We start from the raw sequence: 19,341 nt of genomic DNA on the forward strand, positions 1-19,341 counted from the left end.
TATTTGTTGCTTGGAAAAATGGTAAACACATACACTCCAAACCCAGACTACCTGGGTTTGAATTCCTGCTCCACCACAAACACTGGTTGTTTCTTGACTGGGGCTAAATTACTGAACCGCAGGTTCCACTTCCTTAAAAAAAAAGAAAAGAAAAAGCACACAAAAACCCAGTATCACAGGCTTATTGTGAGGATTCAATACATTAAAATTTACAAAGTACTTAAAATTATGCTTTGCACACAGTAAGCACTGAACAAATATTCATAATTATTAATAGCAATATCCCTTTATACCTTAACAATAATAATGAAGGTACCATTATTATTCTCATTTTATTCATAATGAAACTATGGCTTAAAAAGATTATGTAACTTGGCCAAAGTTCTTTAGCTGGAGTAGCGTATACAGTTGTAAATTCCCTCAGAATTTACAGGGGTTTGGTTCCAGGACATCCACCCTCCCCTGAGGATACCAAGAGCCCCAGATGCTCAAGTCCCTTATGGTGAAAGGGCAGCAGTATTTGCATGTAATCTACACACATCCTCCCACATACTTTACATCATCTCTAGATTACTTACAGTATTTTACACAATGTAACTACTACAGAAATAATTGTAAATAAAATGTAAATGTTATGTAATAGTTGTCTGCACAGCAAATTCAAATTTGTTTTTTGGAACATTCTCGAATTTTTTCCCTGAATATTTACAATTCATGGTTGGTGGAATCCATGGATTCAGAAACCTAAGGACACATAGAATTATTTCTGACACCAACACCCAAGTTCTACATCACTCTATACATTGCTTCATGAAAGCCAACAATATTGATCTTCCAGAACATGCAACAGAATGCCACTAAAGGTTTCTACATAAGGATATGAATTATTAAAGTGAAGTGTTACTGAGGACAATAACTGTCAACAGAATAAACTGAAGTGAAAAGGTGAGGTGATAAGGACCACCAAGGAAGGTGGTGCTGGAAACAAAAAGAATACCACGAGAAACATACATGGCCCCAAGGGATCAATGGTAGGTGACCAGGGGAGAGGGCTGGGTGCAACAGCGATGAGTGAAACACTGTTAGCCACACTGGACTTTGGAGGTGAAGGAGGCCGCACAGTGAAAGAATATTAGAAAGCTGGCCCACTCTGTTGTATCCTGGGGAGTGACAGAGATGAGTGGGTCTATTAAGAAAGGATCCTCCTGGAATCAAAAGTACTGAGCCCAGAGGATGACTCAAAGGGAATTCAGACAGAGAGATTATTGCCTGGGGTATATAACAATGTACTACTTTGAGAGATATAAGTTTAGAGGGGGAAAAAATCCAGATTTCATGGTATTTTTCTTAAAGAAAATTAAAGATGGGGTCAAATTAAAGCAAAACAAAGCTTCTATTAACAATGCCTACAAGAACTAAGTGCAGACCACATAAAATCAAAATTCCATCTTGAAATTATTCTAGACCAATAAAATACTACATGAGTTCTTACTCTCTAAGGAGCAGTGTACATAAATTAAAGTGAGGATTACATTCATTAAATCATTTGTTCAGTAAGTATGCATTAAAGTTTCAATACACTTCAAGAACAATTTATTTAGATTTAGAGACACTTTTATTAGCTAAGAATGGCAAGATTTTGGTTTTCTATTCTGGAATACAAAATAAATATTGACAGTTCCTCTGCTAATTCATCTTCTCCTAACACTGCCAAGCTTAAGTTGTGGTGACACCTAAGGCAACAGTAGGGGATGACAGAACCTGTGTGATATACATTCAAGCTGTTATTTCTGAAATTATGTACTTTGTTAAAATATGTAAAACCTGTATCCCAATGTTCACAGCAGCACTATTTATAATAGCCAGGACATGGACACAACCTAGATACCCATCAATAGATGAATGGATGAAGAAGATGTACATATTTAGCAATAAAAAGGAAGGTAACTGAGTCATTTGTAGTGATGTGGATGGACCTAGAGTCTGTTATACAGAGTGAAATAAGTCAGAAAGAGCAAGACAAATATTGTGTATTAATGCATATATAGGAATCTATAAAAATGGTACTGATGAACTTATTTGCAGGGAAGAATAGAGATATAGAGAATGGACTTGTGCACACAGTGGGGGAAGAAGCGGGGGGAGGAACTGAGAGAGTAGCACTGACATTATACACCATACGTGTAAGACAGCTAGTGGGAAGCTGCCGTACGGCGCAGGGAGCTCAGTTCGGTGCACTGTAATGACCAGAGGGGCAGGACGGGGGTGGGGGGAGAGGCTCAGCAGGGAGGAGATATATGTATATGTATAGCTGATTCAGGCTGTTGTACAGCAGAAACTAATGCAACACTGTAAAGCAATTATACTCCAATTAAAAAAACTATACTCACATGCTTTCTTAACTTCATATTTAGAAATTAGAATTGTCATAAATAATAAGTTATTTCTTAATGTGCATTTTTTCTTAATTTTAACTACAAGAAAAATAAATGGGCATTTTTCTTCCATCAAAATAAAAAATATGTAAATCTTTCAAGATTTCCAGGATTTATCAGAGATAAAGTAGGAAATTTACATTAGATAACAAATTTTTTCAAAATTTTAACTAGATTTCTTTTTTTAAAGTTTAGATTTGACACTAATAGTTATATATACCAAAGGGACATTTGGGGATCAAAAAACTCCAATTAACATTTCCCTTAACATGAATCGTCGTCTAAATCAAAGGAAAGTTATTGTTTTTTTCACTTGAGATGTTAGGCATGTTAAAATAATGAGTTAAAATGCTACTATCTAAAACCTACAAGGGAACAGATATATTAAACAAAAGCTACCCATGGATCCACACCAGGCACACGCACACGCACACTACAGTGTGGGAGTGCAGTCCTCCCGGGTAAGCCAGTATAGCCCCTCTTCTCAAGTACCATCTACAGTGTTAGAAGATATGCTGCCAATTTGCAGTACAAAAAAGGCAAAGGTAAATAAAGAGATGAACAACATACTGAATAAACAGAGTGTCCTATACACAATTTCAAAAGCAGTATCTAGGGTGCTTTTAACAAAACAAATTCAGGTTCAAATTTTTTTAAAAATTTAAAAACCTACACACATATGCCAACATGCAAATACCTCTACAACTGTCAGGAAGCTTCTTCTTCAGACACTCACATCTTAAAATTCACAATTCCTTAACTGTGAATCATTCCCTGACTCTTTTCTTATTTAAGAATTCTGGATCAAGGTCTATATTTCAGGTATAGAATCTTCAGGCAGATCTAGCTCAAGTTTTAGGCCATGGGACCAAAAAAAGAGAACCAAACCACCTAGTCCTCTTCTCAAGCAAACCAAGCAACCTCCTTGATATTACTTACACTGCAGAAATAGCCACAGATATTATCCATTACATCAGAATAGGTAATCCAGAATAAGACATATCTACAACTTTCCTACCTTAGGCTTTAAGGACAATGAGTCAAAGACTGGTATGTTCCATGCAGAAAACTGAATCTGGGAAACATTCCTAATCAGAAGGAGATCTTCCATATGTGGATACTTCCATTCTATAAACATCTGCTTAAGTATCATCACTCAAACAGATTCTAACTGAAGGGTCTTTTTTTTGTCAAGGCAAAAGTACAAATATTCCCTACATAACTTAAGCATTCCTTATATTATCTTTCATTTACCCTTCATCCAAATACTAAGAAATAGCAAATAAAAACAACACATTACATGTTTATCTGTGTTGTTGTTTTTTTTTTTCTTTTTTGAAGAATCTTTTTTATTACTTTTATGTACAGAAAACTCAATAGTGTACACTCAGCCCAGCTTGGTGGCCAGTTCTTTGGCCTTTGCCTTTTCCAGCTTGGCAATGCGAGCCACTGACTTCGGCCCCAGGACATGCCTCCCCAGTGACAACGGATCTCATTGTATCTGCCGTTGTAATTGGTCCTGATGGCTTCCACCAGCTTAGCCAGGGCACTCTTGTCCTTCGAGTTGACTTGTGTGAAGGCTATGGTGGTGCATGTCTTCCTGTGGACCAGGCGCCCCAGCCGGGCCTTGCCCTTGATGATGCAGTAGGGAACCCCCATCTTGTGGCATAGGGCAGGCAGGAAGACCACGAGCTCGATGGGATCCACATCGTGAGCGATCACCAGCAGCTGGGCCTTCTTGTTCTCCACCAGGGTGGTGACAGTGTTGACCCCTGCTAGAAGGACAGGTGGCCTCTTGGTGGGGATGTTGCCTTTCCCGGCAGCTTTCTTCTCAGCTCGGGCCAGCAGCCTCTGCTTCTTCTCTTGCTTTGTCTCTGGTCTGTACTTGTGGGCCAGCTTAAGCAGTTGAATAGCTGTTTGTCGGTCCAAGGCCTGGGTGAATTGGTTAATTGTAGGAGGCACTTTCAGCCACTTATAGAGAATAGCCCTTTGCCACTGCAGCCGGATATAGCGGGGCCATTTGACAAAGCGGGTGAGGTCCCTCTTGGGTTGGATGTCCTGTCCAATGCCAAAATTCTTGGGCCTCTTCTCAAACAGGGGGTTGACCACCTTCTTGACCTCCTGCTTCTTCACCATGGCCGGGGCCGGGGCCACCTTCTTCCCCTTGGCCTTCTTTCCCTTCGGCATCTTGAAGGGCTGGCGTAGAGAGCTATCTGTTTTATCTTTTAAGTGGAACATTTTGTAAATGATATTGGATAAAACAATTTATTTTACTGAATCATTTATGTGAAAAAAGATTCAGATACCAAAAGAAACGTGTGTTTTACATTTACATATTACTCTCTTCATACGACAGAATAGCTTATCATTAAGTAAATATCAATATAAAATTGATTTAACAAGTTCACAGTGTTAAGCGCTGTAATATATGTATCTTTAAAATGGGAGATATGTGTCTGTGTATGTATTTTTTATTTTTATTTAAAACAAAACAGTAATTTGGGACTTCCCTATTAGTCCAGAGGTTAAGAATCTGCCTTCCAATGCAGGAAATGCCAGCTCAATGCCTGGTTGGGGAACTAAGATCCCATATGCCTTGGGGCTATCTGAGCCTGGGTGCCTCAACTAAAATGCAACACAGCAAAATAAATAAATATTTTTAAACAAACAAACAGTAATTTGTGTGGAAAGGCTGACCAGTTAGGTATATGCAGGATGGGGCTTGAGGTCATAAGTCTCACCTGTCTAATGATGCTCTTCACACAACGTACTGGGAGGCCTTGGTAGTTGGACTTTATGATCCACTTGAGGAGATGGTGGCCAAGCACTTCAAAGACCATGCAGACATCTGGGACAGGGTTAAGGATCATTTCTAGATACATTTCCTGGAGTGACACACTTACTAAAAGCAGAATCACTGTGGTACTTGGCAAAAGAATTAGTTCTTTATAAAGTGTAACATCAATACTATCAATAACAACAAAAGTGTGGAACTTCCCTCGTGGTCCAATGGATAAGACTCCATGCTCCCAATTCAGGGGGCACAGATTCGTTCCGTGGTCCAGGAACTAAGATCCCTCATGCGGCAACTAAGCCTGTGCACCACAACTACAGAGCCCGCATATCACAACGAAGACCGAGCACAGCCAAGATAAATAATTTAAAAAGAAAAAAATGGCTGCTTACTGTTTCTCACCTAAACAGAAAAATCTAACATTTACTAAGTATACTTACTATGTACCATATAGGATTTAATGTGTACTCATAACAATGGGAGGGATGAGGCAAGTAAACCTCAGCGAGTTTAAAGAACCCTTCCTGCCTGACACAGGGTAAAGGTGGCAGAGTCATGACTCAACAATACTTACCTGTGGGCTTGCTCTGTCCAGCACACTCCTCCTGACAATAAGCCTTAACGAAAATGAGCAAGACTGAAACCTCACAGAAACCCATAAGCGAAAGAACAAGAGAATTCGCCCCTCTTAAGTGTCCTGCCTGCCTACCTAAATTTTTATCCAATCATCACATAAAACATTTTATAAAACAGAAATTTACCAAACACAGTAAACTTTTCCTTCAATAATATCTTTCACTGGGTCACTAGATCAAATTCTTAATTACGTTTTTAAGAATGTATGATCACAATTTAGGACATGGTATGGTCATAAGAACAACCTATAATAATGAAATTTCAGGCATCTGTTGTCATTTTTTTAAAAAACAGAAATTCTAGTCAACCACTGGCCCTCCAGAACTATGTCCCATCAAAGTCTCTCATATAAATATAAACATGTCTTTCATACAGAAATGAATGGCTCTGAAACCCTTTAGGGCCTATATATAGACTACAAAAAGGTCATTTAATATTTTATGTAATATCTAGATCTATTAAAACCACATCATCATAGTAACTATTGCTTTAAATATCTTTAATAAAAATAAGAAAAATATTTCTACAATACTGGAAAACAAATGTGCTACAGACTTATGTATAGATGATCTAAAATGAGAAGTTCCTTACTATATCCCAAACTCATTAAAAAAAAATGGAAACCAAGGTCTAAACTTAATAGCAGACACAGAGCCACAGCCCAAGGTTTCTAAATTATCACCAGAGTATTCTAAAAGCATTGATAGCCGCTGGAGTGTATATATCAAAAATCAACTCCATTGACCTACAAATTAGGTGTTTCCTCCAAAGAAACTCTCTATCAGCTGTTTTAACAACAACATTCCAAATGTTATGCAAGAGGAAGGGCCGCCCTGCCTACCATAAACAGGCTCACTTGGAGAGCAGGACAGAGGACCAGTTCCATCTTTCCATCTATCAAGAGGGAAGTTAACAGAAAGGATCTTACGGCAAAGGAAGAGGCAACATCAGCAGTCACCAGAATTTGCCAATGTCCTCGAAACCAATCCCTAGAAGAAATATAAAAACCTCCTCAAATCACAAGGTGTGAGGGGAGTGCTTCCCGGAGGAATCAGGACCCAGCAGATGCACAAACAGGATGTCATTCTGGGGTGAAAGCTGGGAGAGGGTTTGCCCTCAGCTTTCTGAAGCTTCAACAGGTCAAACATCAAAATGTTGGATTTGTTCCAAAGATGATAAAGGAAAGAATAAAAGGTCAGGAAGGAGGAAAAGACCCTCTTGACACACTCCTGGCACTCATCCCTCAAAGGACTATGAATACACAGTCCAGTATTCCTGAACCTTGGGAAATGAAGGCATTGCCTAGGTCAATCACACAAAGAGCTAACTCAGAGGATCCAATACTAGAATATGGAAACAGCATTTTGGAAACTAAAGACATTATTTCTTCTCTCCAGTTGTGCCAACAACACTAAGCTACAGGTTACTCTGCTGTCACTGCCACTCCTGGGCTATCCTTTAGTAATGCCCCAGGCAGAAGGAGAAAATAACTCCTTCCACACCCATTCACCCTGCTGAGCCTCACCTCCAAAACTACTAAGCGTGCAAACAACTGACCAGAAGCAAGAAAAAAAGAGGTCATGAGATGCCCTTGCTCCACTTGTAAGACACATTTCTTCTCCAAAACTAGAAGGCTGCCATATTCAAAAAGCAAAAGGAACAACTCATCTTTATAATTAAGAAGCTTTCATCTTTCAAAAATCATATAATACGGTGACACTAGAGGTTTCATGTGGAGAGTGATGCAGCAGAGCAAACAGAAGTTTATAAGTGCTTGAAATATTTACATTGTTTTTAATTGAGAAGAAAAACTAGAATATTAATTCAGCCATTAAGCAGCAACAGAACTGTCAGAAAGGATACGTATTCCATTCATGCCTGAAATCTTGAAGTCATCTATAAGCTGCACTACCATGTCTTTATTTGGGTCACTGGGATCACTTTCTCGAACCTAGAGAAAGAATGAAAAATTCAAGAACAGAAGTGTTTAAGACTGAAAGTCATTTCCACTATACCAACCAAAACTATTTTAATAAAAGAAAATTTTTAAAAAATAAAAGATTCAGTATTTGAATTTCTAAATAATAAATTCAATTACTTTCGTAAAATTCAGAAAAACTTCTCTGTAAAATTTTGTCATTAACCTTTCTTATATCATTCACGTATTTGTAGTACTTACACATTTGAGCAATTTTATTTCATCCAAGGCTGTCTCTGTATAATGCTGGGCACTTTTTACAACTTTCATTGCAACAAATCTTTTTCCCCTTTGAAAAAATACATTAAAAAATATTAACAGCAGAAGTGTTAACTGTAACAACTAATAAACTAGACTAATAAACTAAACATTATAATGAACTCTAATAAGCTCTAATTAATAGAAACTTTTAATACTTTCCTTTAAAATAGTACTTTTCAAATTGTGGGCCCAGAGTTAAGCAGTGGCTTCATGGTAGATCTTTTTTGCTTTTTGTTTCTGTTCTGTCCTCATAAAAATATGGCACACTAGATAAATATCAGAGTTCATCGTCACATATGGTTAAGATCAAGTATTGTTCTAAAACTTTTATTTCAATTTACACACACTACACATGTGTATGTGTACTATAAGAAGACAGTTTCATATTATGGATCATAGCTTAAAAAAAAAGTTAAAACCCACGAATTTGAAAGGTATATATGTTATTATTTTATATTTGAAATGTTTTTCTGGTATGGATGAATTACTATATGACTTGAGTGTGGTGCAATTACAAAGAATAAGTCTCAGATATAAAAGCAGAAGAAAGTTAATATTTAAATAGCTTGTTATAAAATAAAGATGTTGAACCAGACCAGGAATCAACAGCACAGACGACCAGGAGCACTTACTGCATATCCCAGCACAGCCAGACAGTAGAGAAGTGGCCCCATCCTAGCTTCCTAATAACATGGTACCGGCCATTGAAGAGGTCTCCAATTTTCACTGGATGATAGCCACCTATGATTGTTTAAAAAAAAAAAAAGAAAATATTTTTTCTTTCTTTCTTTTTTTTTTTTTTCAGAAAAATAGTAATAGAAACACTTTCTTCCTTATCAGTTCATACCAGTAAATAAATCTCTAAATAGTAAAATTGGATTTGAAACATGTTTAATAATATAACATTTTTTCAAGAGCATCTTTCATCAGGAGAAAAATGCCCTATGTCTTTCTTTCAGGCTTCTTCATTTTTTAAAAACTTACCTTAAAAAAGCAATGAACCAACCCAACACACCGTAACAGTAACTGGAGGTTTTAAAGTCTAGGTGCATATACTATGTATATTCCAACTCTGGACATTTCTAACCAGTAAGTTAAATGCACATCTTTTGGGGTCAGTGTAACACAACTCACCAAAACAAAGGATGTGTACTCAGCATAGTTCTGCATACCAATAAGGAAGTATATGATATATGACAATTTACCCACCAAAACAACTTGCTTCTCTCACCACTTGTCCTCAACCTCATGCTCCTGCCAGGAAACAGGTTGGAGAGCAAGAGAGAGCACTCAGTGTTAAGGTGGGCTTGGGGAGGTAAGAATGCTTCATAGGCGTCTACATGACCTCACTTTGCATTGTAAATAAGATGATCGGGGTACAAAGTAGCATGCCTAATATGATACCATTTTGGTGAAACACACAAGAAAAAGTCTGGAAAAATAAAGATATTTAGCAGCAAACATCTCTGGATTATAAAATTACTCTTTTATTCTTTTTATCTCTATTTTATTTTTTTCCTCTATCTTTTCCAATTTTTTCCTAAAAAAAAAAAAAAAAAAACTTTTCTACATTTTATTCTTTAATATCTACTGCTTCTTTTTTAATTGCAAAGATGTTCTCATTTTTTAAATCTTCAGAATTCTTACAAATCCCTCAAGAAAGGTAAGGACGGTTCATGCCTAGGGTTCGTGCTCAAAACAGGAAGCATCTAAACCACACCCTCAATATATCTATCGGAGGGCAGGAGTAGTAGTTCAAGAAGTATTATAAATGTTATCATTATTTAAATTGCGTTGAATTATTAAAGCAGGAATTTAACTAGATAAGAACTTTCTATGAACTTTCAAAGTCTATAACAACATTTGGGGCAAAAGAAGAACTGAAATGAAAGATAATAAATTAGGAATAAAACATAACAAATTATTAAATGAATGAATGGGTAACTAAATTTATTGTGGTCATCATTTCTCAATATATACATGTCAAGCCATTAGGCTGTACTGCTTAAACTCACACAGTGCTTAAGTCAATTCTATTTCAATAAAACTTGAAGAAAAAATGTCTTATTACTTACATACAAGGCTACACCAAATTCAAGTGGGCTCTGAGTTCACAACAGTGTTTAAATCATTCAAATTAACAATGAAAAGGAGGAAAAGAAATTGAATACTATTCAAGTAAACTAGGGATACTGTGCTAAGCACTGTATTTCCAAAATCATGATCCACTGAAACAAAAGTAAACTGAAACATGTGTTGCAGACCTTCCACAATGCGAGCAAGCAGGGGTGAGGAAGGAGGAAGGGAGGAGAAGTTCTGTCTGAGAAATGCTAAGCTGAACAAAGAGAGTAAATTTCTTGACCAAAGGGGTCCTCAGAGCCCAGTGTCTTAACACACATTGGGAACCTCCAAGAGCAGAGAAGATGCTACAAATTCCAGACACACAAAACCATTTCGTCAAGAAACTAGACACATTTTGCAGCACAAAGTATTTAGGAAACACTGATGTCTACTGTTTCTTACAACCACTCAGAGCAGACAGTGTAATTTCTACACTGCTGAACTGGACAAAAGTCTCAGGGACCATAAGTAGCTGGTTCAGGGCTGGAAGTTGGGTCTGACTCCAAAGCATGCTTTGTTCACCAGTAAGAAATGCATTCCATTTTTAATACCCAGAGGACTGTTTCCCAGTCTTATTACACGGGAACATTTGATAGCTTAATTGAAAGCTATTTACCATTTAATTGCATATTATCGCTAACATGAAAGATTCTAAATTTAAAACTAATTTAATTATGTGTAAAGAGAAGAAACCTGTACCACTACTGTATGTTTCAGATTTGAATTCCTGAACAGCCAGGGTGGGTTCATGTGAGCTACAGTCAACGGGCACTATTTCCAGTGATAATCACAGCAGAAGCGCAGCTGTTCCTTTTCTCAATAGGACTGCAAGTTGAAGAAATTACTAGCGTGGTCCCATTATCTCAGGAGCCCTTACACTAAGAATACTATGCAAAAAAAAAAAAGGCCAACTAAACAAGAGGGGCATAAAAGTAAATCTTAAAACAAAAATATAAAAACAACTGAAAGTATCAAACATATCCTAACTTTTTTCTTTTTGGCCTTGCCACGCAGCATACAAAATCTTAGCTCTGATCCTAATTTTTATTTTGAAAATTGATGTACACAATTTCAAATCTGAGTCCATGCATTCTCAAATCCTAATTTCCTGATTTCTACAGGAAGCAACAGTCTTTCCAAACATTTTTCAGTCTCCTCTCACAGAATGGTAACTCTCAGTCTGCCAAGAGGGTGGAGCACATCTTCGCACAGCAGACCTCACCAACTGCCTCAGCATCCAGGGAATTAAGAGAAAATGAGTTCTCTTCTCCACTTCCCTGCAATGAGCAAACAATACATACCATGGTGGCTACTAGCAGAGGAAACCCTGTGTCCTACACAACACTGTCCACACAAAAGGAATCCTGAGAACAGTCAAAGGCTAGACAAGTGGAATCCTGAGAACAGTCAAAGGCTAGACAAGTTCCCCTCCTTCTGCTTCTTCACCAGCATTCAGTACAGGAGCACAGGGTAACAGCAGTGCCACACGAGGACCCTGCTGACGGCATCAGGTAGAGAACCAGAAAGGGTCCAGCAATGGATGACTCCCTTGACTTAGGGGTTTGGCTGATACAACTGTACTTCATGACTTACACTATTTATTATAAATCATGCATTCATCACTTAAAAGTTTTCCTTTTATTCTTCATTAAAAAAAAAAAAAAAACAAACTTGGCCATGTCACCCATCTTGGAGGATCTTAAATTCCCTGAACAAGGACTGAACCCACACCCTCGGCAGTAGTCTTAACCACAGGACCTCCAGGGAATTTCCCAAAGTTTTCCTTTTAGTCTTTAAAAATATATATTAGATTGGATTACAAATACAAGCGAGCAAGAATGGATTGTTAAGCAATTTTTAAGTCCACTCCGATTCCTATCTCCCAAGCACACCCAGAAAACTATAACTAAAGCTCTACCTGCACCATTTATTAGGAAAGCTTCAAAAGAAACAATTCTGAAACTATCCTTCTCAGCTATCTGGGGCGAACTGTTGGCCAGGATAAAGATGACTCCCTTTTCCTTGCTGAGCACAAGACAGGTTCAATTTGAACAGTGAATCAAAAGTTCAGAACTCTCTCATAGACAAAAGCCTGGAAGAATTTTCAGCAAACTATTTTCTAGCAAAAAATATTAAGTATCATTTTTTTCACTGACCCTAGTTTCTTAGCCCTCTGATGGTGATGTAACAAATTAAACAACATATTAAAAGGATAATACATCATGATCAAGTAGGGAGTATTCCAGGAATTAAAAGTTGTTTAATATTAAAAAATCAATAGATGTAATTCACCACAAATAACACACCAAAAGAGCAAAAACTATATATCAGATCAACAAGCACACAAAAAATACTTCACGATATTCAACATGCATTCCTGATGAAAATTCTCAACAAAGCAGGACAAAAAGAACATCTATGAAAAATCTACAGATAACATCAGTCCTAACTGTGAAAGAATGAATGCTTTAACTGTTAAAATCAGGAACAAGGTGAGTGAGATTACTCTCCCTACTTTTATTCTACACTGGCCTGGAAGCTCTGGTTAGCACACCTGGGCAAAATAAACGGAAAGGGAGATGTAAAACTATCTGTAACCTAAGAGGCCCTTATGGGGCCTTCCTGGGACAGACCCCTCCCCTATATCCTGTGCCACAACTCTTCTCTGAAGTACCCAGATAATAGTACCTCAAGCATATACCTAAGATTTTCAGATGCTAAAACCACCACCAAATGTCAGAAATTAACTACTTGATGATCAAGAGCAGGTAGCCCCCAGACTCATTGGTGCCTAAGGCGTGGTCACCATCAACCAACCACAGAACTGTGCGTGAGGAGATCACACACCCTGGGACAGCCTGGCCTTACCCTGCCTTTAAATATATGCTTTGCTGAAATCCCTCAGGGAATTCAGAGTTTTCTGAAGCACAAGGACCTGAAGTCTCCCTGCTCAGCCCTGCAATAAACCTTTCTCTACTTGAAACTCTGTTTCAGTCTGTTTGGTCTCACTGTTGTGTGGAGCACATGAACTTGCTTGTGTTCAGTAACATATCTCTATTCATAGACAACTTGAATGGCAATAGGAAAAGGTGAAGGAATCTACAAAAAGGTTACTAAAACTACTGAGTAAGAGAATAGGAGGATAGAAGCTCAAGATGTAACAACTGTATTTCTAGATATCAGCAATAAACAATGAGAAACTGAAATGTTAAAAATATAATGATACTTTGGACTACCCTGGTGGCTCGGTGGATAAGAATCCACCTGCCAATACAGGAGATATGTGTTCAATCCCTGGTCTGAGAAGACCCCACATACCACGAAGTAACTAAGCCCATGCACCTAGAGCCCTAGTTCCGCAATAAGAGAAGCTACCACAACGAGAAGGCTCCACTTGGCGCAACTAGAGAAAGCTGTGTGAATGAACGAAAACCCAGAGCAACCAAAAACTAAATAAATTTTAAAAAAAGATAAATCACAAAGACATAATCCTAATATATATATATATAGATAGATAGATAAATACTGAGGAATAAATCTAACCAAAGATGGGAAAGGGATCTCCCCTGGTGATCCAGTGGCTAGGACTCAGTGTTTTCATGTCTGTGGCCCAGTTGCAATCCCTGGTCAGAGAACTAAGATCCTATAAGCCACACGGTGTGGCCCAAACAATAAAAATTTTAAAAAATAAGAAAAGGATTAAAGCAGCATAATAACCAATGTAATAGCAAATGCTAATTGCCTTAAATTTAAAAAGGAAAAAAGCATAAACAAAGTCATTTCTTAAGACAATTAAATAGATGAAATGCAGGGATTCCCCAAATTATTCTTTAAAATTACTTTATGTTTGAGAATTTCCATAATAAAAAAGAATGCCATTTTTCAACCTGACTCTTGCTCATTCCAAATGTGTGGTGGTGTGAGGAGCTGTCTGGATGACCAGGCAATCCCAGAGCAGGTGGAGACAGGCTCCAACCACTGGGGCAGGGGAGACAGGCTCTGTCGCAGGCCTGGATAATGCATGTGGGTGGGACCCCAGATGCTCAGAAACAAACTCTAAAAAGCAGGTTAAAGGGGGAAATAAATGAAAAACCTGCTCAGGGCCCACTCTAGACTCTTGTTTATGATACCATCTAAGGCAAACAACACTGGGATGTTCTATCACCATTTCTACTGAACGTGTATGTGTGTTGGTAGTGGTGGGGGGTGGGGGGGTTGTTACACACACTAGTCCACAATCACCCAGGATGGAAGCATTAGTCAGGATTAGAATCAAGCTCTGCCAGATTCCAAACACTGTGCTCTTTCTATTATGATAAAGTATTCACCCGTCAGCTAAAATAGTCAGTTCACTCAGTTGTGTCCAACACTTGGTGACCCATGGACTTCAGCACACCAGGCTTCCCTGTCCATCACCAACGACCAGAGCTTGCTCAAACTCACGTCCATCATGTTGGTGATGCCATCCAACCATCTCATCCTCTGTCGTCCCCGTCTCCTCCTGCCTTCAATCTTTCCCAGCATCAGGGTCTTTTCCATTGAGTCAGTTCTTTACATCAGGTGACCAAAGTATTGGAGTTTCAGCTTCAACATCAGTCCTTCCAATGAATATTCAGGACTGATTTCCTTTAGAATGGACTGGTTGGATCTCCTTGCAGTCCAAGGGACTCTCAAGAGTCTTCTCCAACACCACAGTTCAAAAGCATCAATTCTTTGGTGCTCAGCTTTCTTTACGGTCCAACTCTCACATCCATACATGACTACTGGAAAAACCATAGCTTTGACTAGATGGACCTTTGTTGGTAAAGTAATGTCTCTGCCTTGTTAATATGCTGTCTAGGTTGGTCATAGCTTTTCTTCCAAGGAGTAAGCGTCTTTTAATTTCATGGCTGCAGACACCATCTGCAGTGATTTTGGAGCCCCCCAAAATTAAGTCTGTCACTGTTTCCATTGTTTACCCATCAATTTGCCATGAAGTGATGGGACTGGATATCATGATTTTAGTTTTCTGAATGTTGAGTTTTAAGCCAACATTTTCACTCTCCTTTTTCACTTTCATCAACAGACTCTTAAGTTCTTCTTCCTTTCTGCCATAAAGGTGGTGTCATCTGTATATCTGAGGTTATTGATATCTTGATTCCAGCTTGTGCTTCATCCAGCCCAGCATTTCACATGATGTACTCTGCATGTAAGTTAAATAAGCAGGGTGACAATATACAGCCTTGACGTACTTCTTTCTTGACTTGGAACCAGTCTATTGTTCCATGTCCAGTTCTAACTGTCACTTCTTGACCTGCATAGCTAAAATATGTACCCCTTTTCCTTATGATGATTTAAGTATGAATTAACTGTATGGAATTGTGAATGAATACAGAAAAACTCTTATATAAAATAGAAACTGGCATTTTAAGCAGAATGGATTTTCTCAATACAAGAAGTTGTAAATGGTTCATCAATGTTACATAAGTATCTATTGTAATTGACCTTAATAAACAAAATTTTTGAACCATTCTTTAGTAACCACGATTTTCAGGTTATAAAACAAATAAGAAAATAGATTACTGCTTTAAAATCATATCATACACAAACTTCTTAATGTTTGACAGTCATATCATACATAACAGTTCTAAGAAATATGTTTGTAGGGTATATCAACTAAAAATGTGTTTAAATTAGGAAACACTATTTTCCTTAGTAATTTAAAGTAAAGTTGAGATTATATGAACCTCAGTAGAAACACTAATAATAATGCTGAATATAAAAAGGCAGGGACTCCCTGGCAGTTCAATGGTTAAGACTGTGCTTCCACTGAGGGGGCACAGTGTCTTATCCCTTGTCTGGGAATAAGACCCCGTGGCTCCTCATGCCACAAAGTGGCATGGACACACACACACACACACACACACACACACACAAAGCAGGATGTGTAAATGTATAAAAAATAGCCCAAGAAATCTATCCCTAAATAAGCAATTATGAAGCCTATGACACAACTGCTAAACTCCCTTCTGACTGGGGGAGATTCAATAGGGAAAACTTATTTAAATACTCTTGAATGTAGATTAATCTGTTATTACATCAACTATTTCCTGTAACACTAATAAATGGGAGAGGGCTGTAGAGGGAAAACAAGAGCAGAGACAAATGTTCCAGAGACAAAGGATCCTTATTTATCTATGACCTTAAAAAGATAAATATGACAGATGGAGAAATAATTTTTGCAGTTGAGCTACGGTGATTGCAGTAAACAGAATAAGAGACCTTGAACATTTGAAATGTTAATACAAAGGCCAACAAATAATTTCAGGCCTTTGCCTCCTTATCAATTACTTGTACAGACTTGTGCCTAAATTCAGGGATGCTGACTTGGAACCACAGCAGTAGCATTTACTCATTAAGTGACACTGAGTAAATTATCTCTCTGGGTACTTGCCCCTACACCTCACTTTCTCAAAACCATATCTGGGCACATATTACGTGCTCCATAAGTGTTGACTACTGTTTCACCACTACCCAAACCCACTGTGACTAATGACACAGATTGTGAGTCAGAGGCCACGCTCTGTCTATGAGATCTAATCACTTGAATCTAAGAAGACTCTTGAAAGTGTGTTGTAGAAGACTCTTTAGAGTCCCTTGGACTGCAAGGAGATCAAAGCAGTCAATCCTAAAGGAAATCAATCCTGAATATTCATTGGAAGGACAGATGATGAAGCTGAAGCTCCAATACTTTGGCCATCTGATGCGAAGAGCTGACTCATTGGAAAAGACCCTGATGCTGGTAAAGACTGAGGGCAGGAGGAGAAGGGGATGACAAAGGATGGAATGGTTGGATGGCATCACTGATACGATGGATATGAATCTGAGCAAGTTCTGGGAGTTGGTGATGGACAGGGAAGCCTGGCGTGCTGAAGTCCATGGGGCTGCAAAGAGTCACACACGACTGAACTGAACTGAGGCCAGCGTTAAGAGTACTGTCTATAGCACTTAAGATGGTACAACTAACTGACCCAAAGTGAAAAAGGAAGGAAAAGAAACTAACTCATCTTTTCTCTTTTTATTGAAGTATAACTGATCTACAACATTATGTTAGTTCAAGGCGCAGAACACAATGATTTGATATTTCTACATAAAACAAAATGGCCACATGACAGTTAACTCACCTTTTTATTAATGACTTATCCAAAGATTGAAATATTCTTATAAGAGAATCAAGACATTCAGCAGTCAAGTTTAATGTCACCTCCCAAGAGATAAGGCTGTGGCTTCTCTGCTAGGCACCCTGGGTGCCCTCCCCACCCCCGCCAAACTGGCTACTTTGCTGCGACCAGCCCTGTGAGGCCTCCCAACAACCACCTGAGCAGGCAAGAGCAGGGAAACGAAGCAGATCCTTTGGGACTGTCAAACTTTCAGCTGACAGTAGCCCCAGCTCATGATTTGACTGCAACGTCATGAGAGAACCAGATCCACATCAACAAAATTTTGGCATATTTTTTGAAGTGACACACTGATGGTCTTTGTGAAGAGCCATGAGAGCAGTTGTACAATTCCAGACTTTTATTATTTGTGAAAAGCAATTTAACAAGACAGGATATCCTTAAAGATATAATTTTCTCTTAGACTAGATGGGAGAAAAATGAACTAATAATCTAAATGTAAAATTGTATCATATAAAAACACTACCAAGAGAATGGCATATATGAAAAATTATATTTGTCACACTGCAAAATCAAAATGTGTAGTAGTAAGTAAGTAAATAAGTAAGTAAGTAAGTAAATCTTTCTTACGAACTAGTAAGAAAGATATTGAGCTATGAAAATGTCCATAAGATGCTGAACATAACGATCAGGGGATCTACAAACATTTCAGGGGCAGAAGTGCACTAACAGCTCCATATGTTTGCAAAATTAGAATCTGCTTCTAAACAGCATAAAATAAAAATAAGGATTCCTTCTGCTTTTATGATCAATAATCTAGATTTCTTCTCCTTTTAGTACTGTAACTTTAGAGCAGTAAGTAAATGTTTAAAAAAATACACCGAAAATTGACAGAAAAGAGCTTCAAAGAAAACAGAGCTCACAGTGGAAATGCAATTCACATCGTGGGGGTCAGGCCAGAATCTCAAAGCCCAATCTCTACATTCTATAGTCTAGAGCAGTCCTGAATCATTTCTAAATCCAGTGAAAAAGGCTTTAGAGAAAAGCATTTTAAATACACCCTGGTGGGCAGGTGGGGTGGGTGGGTTATTGGCAGGAGTTCTTAAAATGCACAGGAGTTACCATCAGATCAGATTGCTAGTGGCCGTTTTCAAGTGGTCCAGTCTACAGATTTACTTGACTCTCTAATTTGAGTTACGGACTTTTTTTCTCAAACATACACATACAACTAAGTGTTCAATTTCACTGAAGGTATTCTGAGTATATAAATACTCTACAAATCTTAGAATTTACAATTAAAGATAGTTAATGGACACACTTCGTATCCATTGCCAATACTTTCTATTGTTTAAGTACACAGTGCCAGTCACAGCCATTTGTCTTATCAATGTATCTTTGACAGAGGAATCAACCATTGCTCCAATAAAGGTATTATAAAATTTACTTGCACTGACCTCTTGCCCAAATGTTGCTGTACAAAAGCTTGATAATAATCTGACTTTTAACCCCTGATGAGTCTACCTGCCTAAAAAAATTTATCACTACATCAAACAAGCTAAGGCTGCAATGTTCACCGGGTTTTACAATGATTTTCATAGCTTTAATGTCTTCCTTCTTATTCTTAGCCTTATCTTTACTTGCTTGGTAGGCAGAGGAAGAGTAAACAGACATTATTTGAGATCTTAACAGGGGGTTTCCTCCACTGTAAACATGAGCCTTAGTACATGAACTTGGACACTTCATGTGAACTCAAAGACTTGGGGCTCATTTCTCAGTTCTTAATTATGTTCTGGATAAGCAAAAATAAAATATATTGAATTATGAACTGGGGAGACAAAGGATCTTGCAATGAGAACTGGATAAAAGTAGAGTTTAGAAATCAGAAGATACCTGAGAAATATTGAGATTTCTTTCACAACTAAAAACAAAATAAAACATTCTTTTAGGAACAAAAATATT

At 38.0% G+C, this 19,341-nt stretch overlaps 1 protein-coding gene and 1 pseudogene across 25 annotated transcripts in view; both read right to left on the bottom strand.

Moving 5' to 3' along the window:
* SRPK2 (SRSF protein kinase 2) overlaps nt 1-19,341 on the bottom strand; it is a 247,474-nt gene that overhangs the window by 41,812 nt on the left and 186,321 nt on the right. For all 25 annotated transcript variants that reach the window (XR_009494210.1, XR_009494209.1, XR_009494208.1 and 22 more), the window contains 4 exons: nt 8,737-8,845; nt 8,045-8,132; nt 7,729-7,816; nt 5,177-5,283 (listed from right to left, as the gene is read on the bottom strand). Coding sequence is in view for 21 of the 25 variants with exons in the window: in XM_024991039.2 (XP_024846807.1) it covers nt 5,177-5,283; nt 7,729-7,816; nt 8,045-8,132; nt 8,737-8,845 (392 nt within the window). In the remaining 4 variants the exon portion in view is untranslated. The remainder of the gene's footprint in view (nt 1-5,176; nt 5,284-7,728; nt 7,817-8,044; nt 8,133-8,736; nt 8,846-19,341) is intronic.
* On the bottom strand, nt 1,577-4,638 carry LOC132345081 (large ribosomal subunit protein eL8-like; annotated as a pseudogene).

Source organism: Bos taurus, chromosome 4 (genome assembly GCF_002263795.3).
Source record: "Bos taurus isolate L1 Dominette 01449 registration number 42190680 breed Hereford chromosome 4, ARS-UCD2.0, whole genome shotgun sequence".
NCBI classification, from domain to species: domain Eukaryota; kingdom Metazoa; phylum Chordata; class Mammalia; order Artiodactyla; family Bovidae; genus Bos; species Bos taurus.